This window comes from Polypterus senegalus, chromosome 14 (assembly GCF_016835505.1).
Source record: "Polypterus senegalus isolate Bchr_013 chromosome 14, ASM1683550v1, whole genome shotgun sequence".
Lineage (NCBI taxonomy): Eukaryota > Metazoa > Chordata > Cladistia > Polypteriformes > Polypteridae > Polypterus > Polypterus senegalus.
In genome coordinates, this window is record NC_053167.1 from 100,672,583 (window position 1) to 100,694,102 (window position 21,520).

The 21,520-nt window shown below is 37.3% G+C and overlaps 1 protein-coding gene across 2 annotated transcripts in view; it reads left to right on the forward strand.

Annotated features, from left to right (window-relative positions):
* The first annotated feature begins 8,139 nt into the window (after nucleotides 1–8,139).
* The window catches only part of LOC120514913 (dihydropyrimidine dehydrogenase [NADP(+)]-like), a 1,294,590-nt gene continuing 1,281,209 nt past the window's right edge, over nucleotides 8,140–21,520 (forward strand). The window contains exon 1 of one of the 2 annotated variants that reach the window (XM_039735551.1): nucleotides 8,140–8,672. In XM_039735551.1, the coding sequence (XP_039591485.1) occupies nucleotides 8,634–8,672 (39 nt within the window). In that variant the 5' untranslated portion in view covers nucleotides 8,140–8,633. The other variant, XM_039735552.1, reaches the window with a different exon arrangement.

Sequence of the window (21,520 nt, forward strand, 5' to 3'; positions counted from 1 at the left end):
TTTTTTTTTTCATATTTCCCCCATACAAGAATGGGGTTTTCTCTGGGTAGTCATAGAATTTATACATAGGGTAATTAGTAACTCATATTTGGCCTGGTGTGAATGTAATACTGTTCCTGTAATCTACCATACCTGGTTCCTCATTTGCACTCAGAGCTACTGGGACAGTACTGGGCTTAGGCATATGGTGTTATGCAAAAGAAACTCATGTCATAAAAAGAGGTCTAATGTGTGCCAACTAACCATTTATCACATCATTACATTACCAATGCCAATTTGTATTGTTCACACAAACCAAAGCGGATGTATGGAATCAAGATACTATTTGCATGTCATATTAGAAATTGGATTTTTGTTACAACAGATGACATGTTTCCAATCTTCATCCGTCTAATGTTGGTTATCACTTATAAACATTAGGCTCATCATCCTGTTCTTAGATTTCAAGAGTGGAATCCTTTGTGTTTTTCACCTTCTGTAGCACATCTGCTTGATGGTCTGATACACTAAGCATTTAACAATCGCATTTCTGCACACTACTGTTGTAAAAAACTATTATGAGTATATTTTGCCTTTCTGTCAGTTTATATGACTCTGGACATTTTCCTCTTTCTGACATTTCTTTTCTGCTATCTGAATGTTTTTGTTTAACACACCATTCTCTGTAAATCTTAAAAACTGTACTGTGTAAAAATCCTAGAAGGGCACCAGTTTCTGAGATACTAAACCACCATATCATGGTCAAAGTCATTTAAATTATGCACTTTGTCCAATCTAATATTAGGGTGAGCAACAACTAACCCTCTTGACAAAGTCCACTTACTGTACGGTATGTACTGAGTTGCAGCTTGTGACTTGCCTTTCGGTGAAGCAGGTTATTTGCATTAACAAGCAGAAGTACCACATAAGCTAGTCATTGAGTGTACACCACTGTTATGAAGATTTACACTAAATATTCTTCTGGCCAGCTTGGTTTAAATTAACCACATTTTTCAAATTTACCTTTAACCAGCAATAAGCATTTTCATTTGATTAGCAATAACAAGATGTTTTAAATATAATATAATGACAGCTCAACTGGCTCAATAGATAACACTGCTGGAGTCCTGAGGTCAAATAGGCGCTGTGAACATGGACATTCTTCATGTATTGTATTTTGGTTCTCTTCTATGTTCCACAGAAATGATAGCTGGGTCCATTTATGACTATAAATAAGGTCTGTGAGTGATCTAGTGAATATTTGTAAATGTGCTCATTGATCAATTAGCATCATATTCAGAGTTAACATAAAAAAATTTGTTGAGAACAGTCCTCCAGCCCAAAATAGCTCATCAAACTCTTTTTACCTGATTTTGAAAAATATCATCGAAACAAGTTTTGAAGGTCCACAAATTACTAAAGTCCAGAATACTATTTTGTAATTTATTTCATGTCTGAATTGTTTCAGTGAAGAGAAACCTTGCAACATTTGTGGAAAATGTACTACTAACCAGCTTCCATCTGAGCCCATGTGCTCTTGTTCATGAAATCATTGTATTTATTTATTTACGTATTTATATTTTTTAACTTTTATTGAATTCATTAAAAGCATGTAATGTTCTAAATAATAAAGTCAAACTTAACAAAACTAAATTCAGTTCAACCCCCACCCTTGAGAAAGAGTAAAACTTTGAGAGTAGTAAAGAGGGAAAGAAGTCGTTCTCCCCAATATAAATGATCTTAAAAAATTATTTTTTAATGTATATAGAGATGTTCTGAAATAGAAACAGAAGCTTTGGGAGGATATTTATCTTGATTGTGGTAATTTGTGACGGGTGTCTGGTCACATTTGCAGCTAATCTAAAATATGCGACTACGTCCCCCAGTTTTTATTAAGAGACTGGGAACTGTTGAGACTAACAGATAATAGTGCACAGGTTTCTTTAAATTGAGCAATAAATCAACGCTCAATGAAAGATACAGCAGCAATTTCATGAAAAGCAACAGTAACTTGTATTACACAAGTCTATAAAGTACACCAACAAGGTGAAAGAACATACTGTAAGAATCTAACAATATCAGCAAAGAAAACCCTTTTTTAAAAAGTAAAGCACACAGTCCATGATTGCTGTTACAATGAATACTGTGGGTTCAACCTGCTTCCTTACCAAAAAGCCAACCGTCACATATAGTATTATAATGTCAGTGTTATGTTGCTTCAAAATAAATGAATCATAGGTTGACCAGACCACCGGGCCACAATTTTTGTCATTCTCATCTTGGCATCACATTGGCATTAATGAATTGTCACTGCTCAAGGTTAACAAAAGCAGTGCCATTCTTGGTAGGTGCCTTTATTGCTTTGAATATGGTAAATTATCCTGATCATGTTAGAAAACCCAAATGGCTCTTGGGAAACTTAATTGACTAATAAGCTAGTACTCCTTATGGGAAAAAAAATAAATAAAAAATCGGCCAGTCCCTAAAATTTCACTCCTTTACAATATGACCATTGGCATGGTTTTCAAGCAGCGACAATTAACAATTTAATTGTGCAATACTTTACATTTACTTAAATTTAATTTAATCTGCCATATATTTGTCTAAGTTTGAATTCTCTTCAGGTACTTCTGTAATGATTCTGCATTTTCTAGGGCATCATTCATTCCACCTTGTTTAGTGTAATTTGCAAACTTAACTGGATTATTATCTACATTTTAACAAGATCATTCACATAAACCATGAAGAGCAGCAGCCCCAGAACTGACCTCTGAGGTACACCACTCTGTTTTTGAGATTGTCTTCCTCTTATCTACACAATATGCCTCAAACCTTCACTTTTATTTGTTCTTTTGCAAATCAAGATAAATAATATCAAATACAACTCTGTGACATGCTTTTGTTGCCTGCTTTTACCTGTATTTGACATATGCTGCTCAATCTCATCTTTAATAATGGCTTCCATTAATCTACCCATTTTACATGTTACCAGTATCACTCCAATCTCCTGTATTTATAAAATGGGACATTTTCTATCTTTCAGTCTTTAATAATTTTTCCTGTGTGCAGTGATTTCTGAAAAATATGCATTAATGGTTTATATATGGAGGGTAGAGGCTGTGGCACAAGGTGAATGTGGGAACACATTGCTACTTGAGAGGTAAGCTGAACAGACATATGACAGCTGCTACAGGCTTGGTTCTCAGTTTCTGTATTAGAGCTACCTACAATACTCTACAACACATCCTGAATTTCTAGCAGTGTTTTGGCATGCAGCAAGCCTGTGACGTATGCTGGACCATCATTGCCACCTTATAAAACATACTGCTTGACTATAAAATCTCAGTGGCACAAGGTCAGTTCAGATGGCACGATGACCAGGTGCTCAGGAAGCTGCTAAGAAGTAGTGGAGAAAGAAAGGCTTGAAACCAGCCATTAGATACCAGCAGCATTTAAGCAGATTACACGGTGAGCTTCAGCAGAAGACCAGCTTGTGGCTCCAGGAATGGAAAGGCAGATGGAGGTGGACCTGGGCAGGCAGCTCCACATCCCAGCGGAGATCTGTATCACCTCACTGCGGCAAGACAAGGTACTATGGACTTCAGCAGAAAAAATATGTTTTGCTTTGACCTGACATGGGAGGATGATATAGCGGTGGCTCAAAAGAAAGCAAAATACTCAGACTTGGTTGTGGAGTACAGTGAACCTGGATGGAATGCAAGACTCTGCCCAATTAAAGTGGGGTTTGTGGGCCTAAAAACAACACGCCTGTTGAAGGACCTGGGTTTACACTGAAGAAGATTGCAGAAGGCAACCATGGAACTGTCAGAAGAAGCAGAGAAGTCAAGCTTCAGTTTATGGTTGAGTAGGAGGGACAAGGCTTGGGGAGAGAGTAACTCCTGAGGAAATTTTAGCTGAAGGGCATGTCAGGGAGATATCTCTGTTCAGTGACCCACCACCAGGAGATGTTCTGGGATAAAGACGTAACACCAAAGAATGGTAGCATCAGCTGATGACACTGCAGCTAACCAAGCAGACACTGGTGGAGGTGTGTCAAGTGTAAAGCCAAGCAAAAAACATCTACCTGTACATTTATGATTATGTACTCTTTAGCTTTCCTTGTTATCGTGAGGGTACATGTTATATAACCACAGCAATTTATTTGATTTCACTCGTTTTAAATGTACTAGCATCTCTCTATCTCTCTCACTCTCTGCTACCTGCAAATCACTGAGTACATCTTTAATAATTCTTTTAACTAAGTTATCAACGTCTTAACTTGTACAAACTTCAATAGCATTTGCTATTTAAGTTGCTGTATAATTAATTTCACTCTTACTATTTCTAATGGGTTTCAACTCCTCTCTGACTATTCCTTTACTGCTAAAGTAATGAAGACTCTCTTTGTGTCAATTTTTGCTTTTTCTGCAATATTCCTTTCTAAATGCCAGCATTTTAGCATTACTAATATTTTTTAACTGCTGCTTATTTTAATCAAACTAATATATTTTAGTAATTTTATTCTTGCATAGTACAACTGCTTTTTTGTTTTTCAAAGATCCACTGCAAAGTTCTGGTAAGAGTTCTAGCAGTTTAAAATTTTAGGATGAACCAGTGCCACAGTACTTATATAAGTTTACATTGAATCAACTACTCCTTGACCATTTCCTTATTTTAAGGTTTGCCCAAGTTTCCCTCATTTAGACAAATACACTTAATCAAAATTTACTTGACTAAAATAAAATTTGTCAATTTAACTTTTGCTATACAATCTCTGTCATAAAATCACTGACAACTTATTTTATGATATCTAGGTCCTCATGGTTCAATTACCCTTACCTCAAATTCTATGTAGATCATTACAAAATAAGAAATCTAAACAGGCTTCCTCCTTCACTGTTGTTTTAACATATTGGCATGCTGGTTGGACATGCAAGTTACAACTTCACTGTTTTCTGTTCATGTGACAAAACTACAATCACTACATACTAATTCAAGAAGCAGCTACTAATTACATCTTCTTTCTGTAATCAATTTTTATTAAAATGACATTTAGCCTTCCATTTTTCTAACCCACTTATCCATTTCGTGGAATGTTGGAGCCTATCCCAGTAATCATAGGATACAATGCAGGAAGAATCCCTAGCCAGGATGCCAGTTTATCACAGGGTCAACATCCACACAGGCCAATTTAGCAATGCCACTTCATCTAACCTGCATGTATTTGGACTGTGTGATGAAACCAGAATGCCTGGAGCAAACCTGCACGGCAAACATGCAAAGTTCATAAGGTGACACAAACCTCAATCACCTTATTGTGAGGAAACAGTGCTACTGTGCCGCCCTTGAAATTACATAAAGGTAAAAATACAAAACAATGAAATCTGAAAAAAGTTTACCATAATATAAAAATACAATGACCAGACTTCAGCACCCCCACCCAATGTATGTATATTCATTAACTATAATGCTGCATAAAAAAAAAGACATACATAGAAAAGAAAGGAAGCATCACCAGTACCAGCTCTGCTGGAGAAGATGTAAAGGATTGTGCCAGTGACCAGAAGGCATCTGACTCCAGATCTAATCATACCTTATCTCCCCTTTTCTCAACATGTTGGCCAAACCCTTCACTGTTTCTTGCTCCACAGTGCTCAAGTACATTCATAAACTAAAAAGAGGGATTTGCAGATGAGTTTCCGGGTATGCACCTCGGTATGCAAGAAGTGAAATGCTACATCTGTGGGAACTGCCCCTAAGGCGAATAATCTTTGTTGGATGAAGGAAAGATGAAGCACAGACATTTTCAATAAAAGGAAACTTTGAGGAAGAAGAGGTATACTAAAAGAATACTCCACCCAAAAATGAAATGTTTTAATATGTTACTTACCCCATACAGTTTGTAGTGATGGTCAAGAAGAAATTTTAACTTCATGTTTTGATGCAGGAGAGAAAACAGTATATGATACAATATAACAACAAGAACATTTACTTATATAGCACATTTTCATACAAATGATGTAGCTCAAAGTGTTTTACAAGATAAAGAAAGAAAAAAGAAAAACATAAAAAGAAAATTAGGCAATACTAAGTATCAAAGAATAAAGTAAGGTCCGATGGTCAGGAGGAAAGAAAAACCAAACAAAAAAAAAAACCTCCAGACAGCTGGAGAAAAAAAAAACCAAAATTTTCAGGGGTTCCGAGGCTACGAGACCACCCAGCCTCCACTGGGCATTCTACCTAACATTCTGTAAATGATCTCAATCAGTCCTCATGGTTTTCAATCTTCATGTGGAAGAATTAGATGATGATGGTCATGTGGACCTCTGGCCTTCAATCCATCAATGTAGGGACTGCACAGTGCTTTGATCGAGTGGTGGCGGCGCAGATCGTCAATACAGAAAACCGGAAAAAGAACAGCAGAGAAAGTAGGGGTTAGTACGGATTGTGGCGCCATGATGAAAATGATAATTAAATGCATATACAGAATATCAGGGTTACACTAAAATGAAGCTATAAGAAAGCCATATTAAAATAATGGGTTTTTAGCAGTTTTTTAAAGTGCCCCATTAACCTGGATAATTTCTATCGGTAAGCTATTGAGATTTTAGGAGCATAACAACAGACCAATACTGTACAATGGCAAATGATGTGAAAATATCCATAGAAAATGGAAAAAAAAAATCACGTTACTTGAGCTGCATAATCCACAACTTATTTAGTCATATGCTCAAAACATGCAAAACACATGCAATTTGCTATTAAAATCTTTTAAATTAATCCTTCTGGAAAAAAATCAGCAAACATCATAAACAGGAACCCCAAGTCTACATGGGATTTGTTTTAAACTGAAGATAAGACTTTTGACCAGTGAATGAGGTGGCAATGCGGATGTTCATTTCAAAAAGTCAATCCCATTTAACTTTAGTTTTCGGTTTATGATGTGCGCAAATTGTTCTGGAAGTATTTAGTTAACAATATTTTAGAAAAAAAATGCACATGCTTTGAATAACTGACATGCCGGTTATTTAACACAAGTAACATGAGATTTTTTTTTTATTTCACGTCGTTTGCATTTATACAAAGTGGGTCAAGACTGGCATGTATTATATCATGGAGTTTTTTCATCCTCATTCTGCATGAAATTATAAGACTAAAAATGTTCTCAGCCAATAAAACAAAAGGCAGAAAATGGGAAAATCTTAGACCAATTAAACCCTGTGGGCATTTTCAAAACATAAAGTAAAAAAAAGTGCCTGGAACAATTAAGGAACAGTAATGAATGAATTCTATCTATGAATTCCTGTTCTAGAGCTTTGCATAGGAATTTTCCAGTTAATATTTTGGGTAACATTAATGTAACATCCCAAGCCAACCTACAATTTAGATATAAATAAAAAGTGACACATTGATTTGCCTTTGTAGGTCAGTAACACACACAGAAAGCCAGTCAGCATGCTGCTTTCTTGCCATATTCCTATGTCCTCAGTAAGATCTTGCACCTTCTGTCATATGTTGCAGGAGTAGTCTCCAGCTTCCTGCCTCCCAATATTTCAATATATGGGTTTGCCAAATTAATAAAATCACAATCTCTCACTCTCATATGCGCTTAGCCAATGAATAGCATTTCACATGTAGCTTTTAAGTATTAAGATATATGTTCGCAAGTGCCCAAAACCGCACTTATCATTTAAACCTGCACATTTGCAACAAAAAAGAAAAAAAAGTTCACGTTTTTGTTCATGGTATAATTCATTTTTAAATCAGAACGACATAGCAGCTGAACTAAGTTCTGTAGGTAACATCCCCTACTATAACTTCGTATTAAACAAGTGCTGCTATCTTCACGACTTGTCTAGCTCTATAGACTGTCGTCGATTTGACTATTTACTATTACGGCGCAGTTTTTTCTTGCTGCAGCAATCGTATTGCCAAGTGCAATATATCGTTGCAGTCAGCAACACCTTTGAAAGGGTAAAAAGACATAAAAATAAAATTAAGAATAATGGACAGCTGCGGTGGGCAGGCGCCCTGCCCGTGGTTTGTTTCCTGCCTTGCGCCCTGTGTTAGCTGGGATTGGCTCCAGCAGACCCCCGTGACCCTGTAGTTAGGATATAGCGAGTTGAATAATGGATGGATGGATGGATAGATAATGGACAGTGTGAATGCGACAGGACCTGTACTGCACGATCGCAACTGGATTAACCTCTTCCCTGTGTTTGTAACCTTCATAAAGTTGCTTCCCTTATTAGCAAACTGCAGCCCTGGGATCTACCACTTCGTGTGGCGCAGGTTTTGCAGCAATGTCAGAGCGAGACCATTTGTGCTTTTCTTTCATCAGAATTGAGCGGCAGTTAGTAACTCGTTTCGGGACGTCTTTTGCAGATTCTTGATTCATACTCGGCCGGCGCAGAACCAAAGCAGTTAGTTCAGCAAGAATCTTAGAGCTGAACGGGACTTGCCCCAAACGGAGAATGGATCAGTCTTTTCTTAAGGTGTTGCTGCTGTACTCTGGACTTGATCAAACATTCAGGACTTCAAACACTTCAGTTGGGCTCTTCGGTTCCATTTCGCTTTTTGTAGTTCTTTCAATTTGTTTTCTTAAAAGGTCACTTGTTGTTATAAATATAATTTGATTTTGTTTCCGTGTCAACATGGCTAGAATGCTGAGCAGGGACGTCCCGGACATTGAGGTATATGAAAAAGCACACATGAATGGTGAAAAGTTATTTGTTATTTGGTTTTAGCAGTCGCATATGCTTGATTATTATGATGGAAAGGTAATATTTTATTTGAACAATGATTTGTTGTTATTATAAGTGTTTATTGTCTGTGTCATGATGCCATGCATACTGTAAGAAGATAACGTTTTTTGTCTAATTCACCATTTCAAGTGATGGGATTATATTTAGTGTGATTTTATCTATTATTTGCACAATCGGACAGTCTGACTAAGATCATTTTCAAGGCACGTATAGATTGTAAAGGATTTAGAGGATTGAATAAGGAGCGTTTACCTATGTGCTTAAAACCATGAAAAGTAAAATGTGATACAGTTTCTGGTGATCGGGGATAAAACGTAACTAAGTTAGAAGCTGTGAACCCATACCCACCAAACTTTCTTCCCCCATGATTTTTGCGCTGTGAGTTATTTTGGAATGACGTTTGTGCTATAACAGGAAAAGCGATCAGTTGTTAACTGTTTAGCAGAATAAGTTCTGTAATTAAAACAGTTTTTGAAGGCTCCTTTTGTGCAGCTCTTCACGGCAGGGTCAAACATTGTCGTTTCCGGCTAGTGTTGGGAGATCGGCGCTGCTGTCTACTTAATATTTTCTGTCAGTAGAGTAAAGTGATTTATGTCCCACTGGGATGCAATTCCACGTACTCGTTTATTTTATCATTGCAAAAGAAAAAAAAAAACCAATTGTTTAAAAGGTGTTTTTATGTTGGACAGTCGTCCTACAGTTTCTGAAAGTAATCCATGCTGTTTATCCACGTTCTGTGATTTGGTTTGGAAATCACCCTTCATCCATTAAAGCCATTCGAGCGTTTCCTGGTTGCCAGCAAAATTTAAGGTGGAGCGCAATGGATAGTAGGAAAAGTTAACTCCATGCCTGCGTACTTTAAGCGAACGCTGCGTAGTGAAACTAGGAAATACACGCCTGTGTGGGAAGGGCAGCAGCAAATCAGCTGCACGTGTTATGAATTATTTCTCTCCTGGAAGGGGCTGCATATTAATTTTTTGGATGGGCAACGAGAACCACATCTGTATTGTCATAGAGAATTTCACGTAACGCGCGCGTATTCCTTTAACTAGGTAATATTTATCCTAAATAGTATTTAACTACAAAAGAAGGCATTCATATTTTTAACACCCGTATGTTTCCCGATTTCATTGTTTCAGCACGATCGCCCCACTCTAATAAAAAGAAAACAGATGTGCGCTTACTCCATGAAGATTGCATTACATCAGTTCTAATTTACAGACACACTGACAGCACACACAGTTTAAAAACGTTCAAAACGCATGGCTTGCTGTCTACATTCTAATTTCACGATCTGCTCCCTTTAGCTTCCAAGCACAAACACGTAACACGTGGACGAATAGCTTTGCGTCACATCACCGCTGTAACTTTATCTTATCCTCCTTTACTACTGATCAGCTGTACTTCGAAGGGTTGCAAAACCTACTTCACAGTATACACTCATTAGGAGAAAGGAAATGCCAAAGCTGCAGTATTCATTACTCTCCGAACTAAAGAATGAATATGTCCTCCTGTTCAGGATGTATATAATTAATGAACTTTTGGGGTTAGTTGCCAATGTGACCATCACATGCTTGATTCACTGAGTTGGGCTTTTTGGATTTAAGTGTTAGTTACAATCATGTGCTCGTTTTGCCACTTCTCATTAGGAGAGTTTAAATGATAACCTTTTCTAAATTTTAGTGAATGTTTTTAAATGCAAGTTAAGATAAAAGAAATAAAAAACAAGGTTTTCAAGCAAATCCCATTGTATAATATAACTAGAAAGCAATGTATTGTTTGTGGAGTCAAATTATATAGTACACTTTATTTTGATACGAGCTGTGCTACCCACCTTTAACCAGGTAACGCAGTAAAAATGTATAAAGTAATTAAAAAGAAAATATTACCAAACTTTATTCCCTTTTAACTTGTTGCGTGTAGTATTTAACTATTATTAGTACTGGAAAGATTCTTTGTATATTTATTTTAGCTTCTGGCACATTGAACCCCAAATTGCAGTGAATCACTCTGGTGACAGTATAGCTCCACCAGAGTGCCTTGGAGCCATGACAAAATAGTGAAGGAAATGATTGATTACAGAAAAAGTTAAATGCAATAGGCAGGAATAGAACAGATTGGTTTCATGGATAGACATCCCAACCAATGTGGAGCTCTTTCTATCTTAAAAGATAACATTATAATATTTCTTGCCACTTGCTACTACCCTGAGCCGTCCCATTACTAATGACGAAGTATCAGCATGTTGAATTTCAATTCTGTGAAATAAAAAGATAATCAGACAATGTGGTGTAGTGGTTAAGGTGTTGACCTTTGTTTCAAACCCTGAGGCTTTGGGTTCAAATTCCACTGCTGACACTGTGACCCTTAGCAAGTTTCTTCACCTACTTTTGTTCCAATTAGTTAAAAAAAGTTACCTCTTGTTTCTCAAATTTTGTAACTTTCCATGGATTAATGGTCTCGGTTTTTGTACAGAAAGTGGATGCCACTTGAGACAGCCGTCCACTCGCCCAAACACTAACCTTGGGGTCAATAAAATAGGTCCCTGATGTTAAATCACCATTTTAGGTCTAAAATGATAACAGAAATGTGAAACCTACTTATATACCTAATCTTAATTATTGTGAAACAAACAAGTGACATCCATGTGAAACAACCAAATGGCGTCCGCTTTCTCAACAAGAGCCACAAGGTTTGAGCCAAATAGTAAATAAAAATAAATCTATGCATAAAGGACAAAAAGCAATTTTGTAATTCACAGATATACCATTTAGATGTACAGTATATCCTCTTTAAAATTTATAAGCTCAGAATTTAACTTTATCCTGTAGTTGAAAAATTTTATTATTGATTTACTTATCAGTGTCAGAGTAAATAAGTGGAAGGAAAAAAAGGATCCTTAAACTTACTCGTAATTTAACATTATGTCTTCCTAGCAAAGGGGATTATTTGACTATAAACATATTTTTAGACAACCAAAATTAGGTTGACATGGGACAGAATACAGAAAATGCAAAAAAGAGTTAGACAGGCTTGTTAATTCCATGCCAATAAGACTAAGCTTGGGTGTAGCAAGGCATGAAATAAGTTGATTTTAAAATTAAGATGTAACCGTTGGTATGTTTTAACAAGGGTAATCAGGATTTACCTATAGAAATTAAACAACCTTACAATTTTCTACCTCTTGTCTGAATATGCAGGCCTAAAGAGCGTCGCTGTCTCCCAGAAGTAAAATGATCGGTCTCTGATTAAGAAAAAAAAGCATATCAGAATACAATATAAATTCTTGTCAGGTGCAAGTACAGTGAGCTCTGTCGTAAATGTGAGTGTTTAATGTCTAGAACTGACTGCAGCCAGGCCATTCGCAGTAAGGTTTAATTGGAATTTAATTGGCGTTCCAGACAATTCACAACACAGCGAAGCCAAACCTGTACCCACTGTGATAATATCTCGCACTGCCACCTGGTGGATTCCTCCAGATTTTCGTAAATTACACGCAAGTATAAAAGGTAAAACGCTTGCGTAGCAGTAGCATCCGCTGGAGCATGTGTCACGTCACGTGAAGTATAAATCTGGCCAAAAGCTGCATTATTGGGTTTGGTACTGTACTAATAGAATTTAAAGAAACAGTTGGATCATAATAGACAGAATATAGAATGAACTCATTTGAGACATTCTCTTTTTTATAGAGTAATAATTTGGACAAAATTAAATAAATCCGCAAATATATAAAAGGACTATAAAATGTGATGCTAAGAAAAAGAACATGCAATGTGAAAGTAAATAAATGTGTCATGGAATATTTTTTTGTTACTTATTTAAGAATGTCCTTAGTATTTCTCCAAATGCAACTTGAAATACAACTTTAATTAAAAACTTTCACTTTCAAAACTAAGAGGGCGAGGCTACAGCAAGTAGATGTACAAGCTTGACTTTTGAATCCTGTGGCTCATGCGCTTATTCAAAGTTGTGACTGTTCATGTCGTGGAATAAAAATGTAAGAAAAAGTTGCCCAGAATTACTGTGCAAAGTGGCTACTTTAATTCAACAAACTCTGAATTCATTATTAGGAGCCTGCATCTGAAGTGTCTGCTATAAATGTGGCATTTGGTGGCCAAAGTTTAATTCTGGTGTACCGATGATTCACCAATTAATACTAGAATTACCAGAGCCTATGAAAAAACTTGTAAATCTGGCCCACCTTAAATCTTTTCTCATCTCTCCATTAGCGTCTTTTGTCCTGTAAATGTGTCGATAAGCAGCAAACAGCCTGGTACAACCCCCCGCCGATCACCGAAGTTCAATTCGCAAAGAAGTTTCTCAGTACTCAGTGTTCATCTTCGAGTGAAGTGCTGGAGCTTTATAGGGCAAAAAAGTGCACCGTTATTTGGAATACATACATTTCATGTGTGTTCCATGTCAACAACACTCTATGTAAAAACATCGTTAACACAGAAACGTTTTTCATGTTTTAGTAATAATTGACCAAATATAGACATGAAATGTATAATGTGTCAGCCTGAAATACAAACATGAAATAAACACTTTCACAAAAGGTTAAAGTATAACAAAACAAATCTGCTTTTATTCAAAAATTTTACTGAAGAAAAATCTTAGCCGGAATGAACCTATTAATTTTTTACATTTAAGATTTTTCATTTAAAGATTTACCAATGTTGTTTCTTGTCCTAGTGTGTGGCTATAAACACAGGGAACTTCAGTTTCTGTATTACATCTTGCCTGAAGAAAGGGCCTGAGTTGCCTCGAAAGCTTGCATATTGTAATCTTTTTAGTTAGACAATAAAAGGTGTCATTTTGCTTGGCTTTTCTTTACTGAAGAAAAAAGAAAGCAGGTTATTGTAGTTGGTTGATACGACAGCCTGTGTGGTGCAATGCTAAGAACTGCTGCCTTCCAATCAAGAGGTTGCGGTTTCGATATCAGCTGCTTCTCGAATTTACCATTTTTAGTAGTGAGCTGCTGTTATTGTTAATATCATACAATAAAAACATACATTTGATTTGTGTCTGTAAGTTTATAGTATTTGTCAAAGTTAGTGTTTTTTTTTTTTTTTGTTTTATTCTCTCACTCACGTTCAAACTCCCAATGTGTGACGCCATTTTCAGATAAAGACGTGATATAACAAACAAACGTGTTTTGTTTTACCCCCTCTTTATTTGAAAAACGTGTTAGATCTTGTGCGTGAACGAGACTGGGACTGGGAAAACTGTGGACGTGGATGTGAGTGGTGTGTGTGACTGAGAATGACTGTGGATGTGAATTTTTTTTTATTTAGTTTTATTCTTGAGTGTTCCTGCTCACGCTGAATTAGTATACACCTTCAGATTCATGATGTCAAAGCTGCACTGACAGAAAAAGAGAGACTTGGGTATATATGACATTTGGAATAATTCATTTTATGACCTGTATGGTATATTTCGAAAAATGTTGTTGCACTATTGCAACATTATATTCATTTGCATACCTTAATGCGGTTGTAGTCAGTGACCACGTTTTTTTTTTTTTCTCCTATTTTGGCCAGTGTCCACATGTTGCTGCATGGTGGTATTTCTTTTAAACTCCAGGAGATGCAAAGGACAGAATAGTACAGAGAGGCTTAAAGACCATAACGGATTATAAGCATAGCGATCAGCAGGTCAGCTATGACCTTAGCCTCCCTGACAGCTTGAACAGTTTCTTTGCATGCTTTGATGCATCTAGCAGCAGGGAGACTGTACATCTCCCTTAGCTGGAGGAGCAGCATCAGCTTCTAGTCCTGCAACTACACCAAGTGAGGTCCACCCTGAGGAGGATCAACACCAACAGAGTTGCAGGACCAGATAAGGTGTCGGGTAAGACACTGAAAATATTTGCCGATCAATTGGCAGGAGTCTTTCTGGACATTGTCATCCTTTCTCTACAACTTGCAATGGTCTCTGTCTGCCTCAAATCTTCCACCATTGTGCCAGTGCCTAAAAAATCAGCGGTCACCTGCCTTAATGATTACCGCCCTGTGGCTCTGACCCCAGTAATAATGAAGTGCTTTTAGAGAATCCTCCTGAAGTACATCAAAGACGCTATCCTTGCTGGATTTGACATCAATCAGTTCGCCTACAGGAGGAACAGATCTACAGAGGATGCCGTCTCAATATTACTTCACACAGCCCTGACTCATCTGCAGTGGCCTAACACTTATGTTACGATGCTATTCATCAATTTTAGTTCAGCGTTTAACACCGTAATCCTGGACAAGCTGGTACAAAAGCTTCATAATCTGGGTCTGTTCACATGATTGTGTCTCTGGATCAGGGACTTTCTCACCACCAGGCCTCAGGTGGTTAGCATTGGAGATCGTACATCAGGCACACTGGTTTTGAACACAGGCACGCCACAGGGTTGTGTGCTCAGCCCAGCACTCTTCACGTTATTTATGCATGATTGCTCAGCTATCCATGCCACAAATATGGTTGTTAAGTTGGCGGATGATACGACCGTGGTGGGTCTCATATCAGACAATGAGGAGACTCACTATAGAGAGGAGATACAACACCTAGCACTATGGTGCTCAGCCAACAGCCTCATCTTGAACACCAGCAGGACCAAAACGCTCATTGTGGATTATAGGAGGTCCAGAAGAACAGAACATGCTCCTATATTCATACATGAGGAGGCTGTAATGTGTGTGGACAATATCAAGTTCTTGGGTATCCACATCACATCGGATCTGATCTGGGACCTCATGTATAAATGGTGCATACACACAGAAATGTTGCGTAAGAACGTTTCCATGTTCAAATCGCGATGTATAAAACCTAAACTTGGCGTAAAGCCACACACATTTCCATGGTAGCTCATACCCTGTCGTAAGCAAGTTCTGCACTTGGTTTTGCAGACTGGGCGGCACCCAGCGTCAAAGCAGCGCTACTGTTCCTGTGTGGTTTATCTTTCTTTTTCAGATCCACATCCCTGATGCGGCTTTATAAATACACTGAAATTAACAGCATATTGTTTATTAAGTTTAATGCATCTGATTGTAGTTAACCTGTAACAATATAATTGTCCACAGAATGGTCAAACTATTCTAAATACAATAGCTGCTTTAGTGTTGTTACTCTCATGCACCTTCTTCTTCTTCTTTCAGCTGCTCCCGTTAGGGGTTGCCACATCGTATCATCTCATTTCCATATTACTCTTACTGCACCACTCGGAGTATTTATATCACTGTATTTGAGTGTAAATCACAGGAGCACAGCAGCTGATCGGAAATTGAATTATCGGTATACAGCATCAAGCACATGCTGCCTTACCTATTTGCTATTTGAACTGGTCTCATCCGACAAACGCTTCAGAGCCTTTCCTGTTCGGACCTCACGGTTCACAAACAGTTTCATCCCAAGAATTATACACACACTCAATCACTCTATCAAGTGCTCCTTGTAGAACTGTTTGTACTTGCAAGTTTACAGTGAGGTAATTGTACTTATGATACAGTTATAATACTGCACAACCTGAGCCACTTTATAAAGTGCATATTTACATATGATGACAATATCATTTTTAAGATGAAATGCAGCAAAATATTTTTATTATATTAGATAGATAGATAGATAGAGATAGATAGATACTTTATTAATCCCAAGGGGAAATTTATAATTTACAGATAAAACTTTAAGTACACGGTAATTTGAGCTTTGTTCACGGTTTGTTCCTTCCTCGCGCTGTATTCTTGCTGTGGCTAGTGACACTGGAAGGATAGATGGATAGAATAATTAAACATTACGAAGATATTTCAATGTTCCTTAAAAGTTTTAAAAAATCGCCGTTCTAAGCTTACAGATGGTTTAACATCTATTGCAGAGCTGATTGTGTGGCGATTGGGTATTTGGAGAAAGAAAAGGAAGGACAAGAATTGGGGGTTAGTATATTTGAAAAAGACAGTACTGCTGCAATAAAGCATTTCATTGAAGGTCGCGTATGGCACAGAAAGCATCTTGCATAAGACATGAAACAATCACTGTGCCACCGTGTTCCCATATTTAATAACATGCTTTAACACCTATCATCATGAAAATGATATCACATATACTTCTCAGTATTTTAATTATTCAGAGAGCTGTAATATCACGAATGTAATGGATTCTGTGTCCTGTCGGAGGAAGAGAAAGAACGGAAGCACATAGTGATTCACGCACATAGAGCACATAGAAGATCAAATACAAAACAAAGCATTTAATGTGCTACTTTAGTTACGATGGGATTTGAGAAACTAGTAAATTAAGCGATTTTAAGATAAAGTTTATGACGTTCTGCTTTAATGACAAAATAAACTGTGATTAAAGTGGAAATTTAGAGATTAAAGTTAACATTTCGTGCCTTTTTCATACTGTGTGCCTTTTTTTTCTCTGTACCCTAATAAGCTTTCATATGACACTCAGACCGTGGACTGCAACTCGCCTTTTCACTGCGACTTTGATATGTGACAACTTATTTTTTTATTTCAGGCACTATGCGACTTTGTGAACTTGAGCTTTCGAGTTTCTCCGACACACTATGTCACTTGATCAACTTTCTTTTGTTGTTTATTCCACTGTTTAAACCAACAAATAGTAAGTTTTTCTTTGCCTCCACTTGGTATTCGCTGAAATTCTTCTGTTTTTCCTCGTACTTTTTCCATTGCTTTTTCACAGAACACTGAGCTTAAGGGCTATTTACAGTATATTGATTTGCATATTCAAACAGGGGTAATTCCAGGAGGAGTTGTGGCGGGACAGCAGGCGCGTGCACGTGCGTTAATTTCCACGCTGACCGGTGATTTATGTAGAGGAAGAAAGTGGAAGTTGGCGAACACACAGATTTATGCATTTAGATTTTTTTGTGCGTAAGTACATTTCCGCTTTTGTGCTTACGTCATGTTATAGTGCTAATTCTACACACAGCGTTATGCATGAGGCCCCTGGTCTTTTAACACATCTCACCTGGTAAGGAAGGCCCAACAAAGACTCTTCCTCCTCAGGTAGATGAGATGTGCTGGATTCTCCTTTCGGCTGCTAACCAACTTCTACAGATCCGCTATAGAAAGCATTCTCTGTCACGGTATGACAGTGTGGTACGGAAGCTGCATAGGTCAGGAAGGACTTGGCACGGGTGGTGAAAACAGCACAGGGGATCGTGGGAAGTCCTAGACCTGGACTCTGTATATGCTGGAAGGGTGCAGAAGAGGGACAAATGTATAGCTGCGGATCTCACCCATCCGAGAAATGGACTGTTTTTTGCCTTTGGGAAAGCGGTACAGAAACAAAAAAAACCATACCAGCAGGCTGAAAGACAGCTTTTTCCCCAGAGCTGTGAAGTCCATCTGCCTCCGCTGATACACACACATACATCTACATCTACCCCTAACCTGCCCCCCTGTAGACATGCACTCACACTTTCCCTCGTAATCCAACACACACACTCGTATTCTTCCCCTGCAGACCCACGCACACAGAAGACTGGTCTCTGTAGGCATACTACCTCAGGAAAGTCTGGACTTGATAATGTTTTATTGCTGCTGTCTTTTATACTTATTACGTTTATTTTATTATTTATAGTGTATTGTGTATTTGAGTATTCTGCATTGAAGCTGAATCCAACCAACAAAAATTTTGTTATGTGTATGCAAAATGACAATAAAGAATTATATCTATGTATCTATACAATCATCAAATTCAAATGTTAACAGTTCCCACACACACCCAAGGACCGTCCTTCCTACATTTACAACATGTGTATAAGGTGTGAAGCCTGACGTCCAAATATGAAATAAACACTTTCACAAAAGGTACAAGTATAACAAAACAAGTGCACTTTTATTCAAGTATATAATCAAAGAAAAAAGAAAGCAGGTTATTGTAGGCTGTTGATATGGCAGCTTGCGTAGTGTAATGCTAAGAACTGCTGACTCTAAATCAAGAGCTTCAGGGTTCGATGCTGGCAGCTTCTCAAGTTTACTGTTTTGAGTAGAGAGCTGCTCTTATTGTTAATATTATACAAAAGAAAGTGTTTATTTGATATTTGGACTTCAGGCTTCACACCTTATACACATGTCGTAAATGTAGGAAGGACGGTCCTACAAGGACAGGTGTGTGTGGGAACTGTTAACATTTGAATCTGCTGATTGTAAATAGTGCGGAAATGAACTCTCTGTACTATTCTGTCCTCTGCATCTCCTGGAGTTTAAAAGAAATACCACCATGCAGCAACATGTGGACACTGGCCAACATCGAGGAAAAAAATACAAAAAAAAAAACAAACGCGGTCACTGACTACAACCGCATGAAGGTATGCAAATGAATATAATGTTACATTAGTGCAACAACATTTTTCGAAATGTACAATACAGGTCATAAAATGAATTATTCCAAATGTCATATTTACCTAAGTCTCTCTTTTTTTGTCAGTGCAGCTTTGACATCATGGATCAGAAGGCGCATACTAATTCAGCATGAGCAGGAACACTCAAGAATAAAACTGAATAAAAAAAATTCACATCCACAGTCATTCTCAGTCCCAGTCTCGTTCACACACAAAGATCTGACACGGTTTTCAGATAAAGAGGGAGTATACCAAAACAAGTTTGTTTGTTATTTTGTTATACCACGTCTTTATCTGAAAGATAAAGTGGTTGTTCTTGTGGGAGCTTGAACGTGAGTGAGAGAATAAAACAAAAAAAAAAACCCACTAACTTTGACAAGTACTATAAATTTACAGATGCAAATCAAATGTATGTTTTTATTGTATGATATTAACAATAACGGCAGCTCACTACTCTAAATGGTAAATTTGGGAAGCAGCTGATATCGAAACCACAACCTCTTGATTGGAAGTCAGCAGTTCTTTGCATTGCACCGCACGAGGTGTCGTATCAACTGCCTACCGTAGCCTGCTTTCTTTTTTTTCGGTTAAATTCTTGAATAAAAGTGCACTTGTTTTGTTATACTTGTACCTTTTGTGAAAGTGTTTATTTCATATTTGTATTTCCGGCTTCACACATTATACATTTCATGTCTACATTTTGTTAATTATTAATAAAACATTAAAAATGTTTCTGTGTTAACTACGTTTTTACATAGATTATGGTTGACACGGAACACACATGAAATGTAAGTATTCCAAATGACGATGTACTTTTTTACCCTATAAAGCTCCAGCACTGAGAAACTTCTTTGCGAATTGAACTGCGGTGATGGGCGGGGCTGCGGTGGGTTAGCACCCTGCCCAGGATTGGTTCCTGCCTTGTGCCCTATGTTGGCTGGGATTGGCTCCAGCAGACCCCCATGACCCTGTGTTCGGATTCAGTGGGTTGGAAAATGGATGGATGGATGGATGGATGATGGGCGGGGGGATGGGATACCAGGCTGCTTGCTGCTTATCTACACATTTACAGGGCAAAAGACGCTGACGAAGAGATGAGAAAGGATTTAAGGTGGGCTGAATTTACAAGTTTTTTCGTAGGCTCTGGTAATTCTAGTATTAAAGTACAGCACTTGCTTGAACCCGCCCCCTTTCAGTTTTGATGAGCAAAAGTGACAGTTTTAAATTCAAACCATATTTCATGTTATGTTTGAAGGAATATTGTGGAAAAAAAAGTTTATTTATTTACATGAATAATTTATGCTCTTTTTATTATCGCATTTCACAGTAGTTTAATTTATTTGTGTATTTAATTCTGCTCGAAAATTTCCTTTACACTTTTATAAAATAGCCTTGGCTTTTTAAAATTTGATTGTTCTGTTTTATATTTGTTCTGTGTCTTATAAAGATTTAAACGTCCTTCGGAGTAAGGTTCTTTTCACAGTATATGTTATTCTGCATGAGTTGCAGATTTGTTCACTTTGTCTATTTTATGTCATGAAATGTTTGCGTTTTTGGTTTACTATAATATTGTTGCATCTCAATGTAATTTTTACTTTGAAATGAGAGTATCAGCAGTTTGTCTTCTCAACCTAACCCTGGCATATTTTCGGTTGCCACTTATAATTATAGTTTCTTTCTTTTGTTCTTATTTTATTTATTTATTTTTTGTTCTCCTTAAGGAGCAGTTTCACAATGCATTGCAAGTCTACTCAGTTTTGTTTTTTTAAATTTATAATGTCAAGACATTACAGGTTATTTTTTTTTGTCATATGCCATTATTATTGTAAACAGATCTCTAATACATTGTAATGTATATGGTATTACTTATAAAATCAAGGTGTAGTGTTTAGCAGTCTTACAAATCCATCTCCCTGGCCTTGTATCCTTCGTCATGTCATCGTCTGTGTGGCATTGTCCTTGTGTCATTGTGGGGTTTCCTCACCTGATTTGCATATTGGCCCAGAGTGAGTGTGTGTGCATGCTTGAGTGAGCCTTGCATTGGACTGGTGCCCTTTCCAAGGCTGGTTCCTGGCTCAATGATCTCAGAGTACCCTCTAGCTTTCAAAATCCTGAATTAGATTAGGCAGACTTAAAATTGTTATATTACTCATAAAATCAATCATAAGGCTTGCTGTAGATATGTTACAGATACATTCTACAAACACAGCACTGTTATGTAAAATGATCCTGCACTTCAGACAGCAGAGGGTTATGCTGTAATGCACTGAGCAGTGTTGCAACCTGATACTTCATAAATGACCACCAGACAGTTCATGTGTTCCTAAGCATTATTTAATTTGTACAGAAATGTATTCTTATACAAATAATTAAAATGTACATTTGTAGTTTATTGTAGAGTTTCTCTTTTATGTAAGCAAAAAAT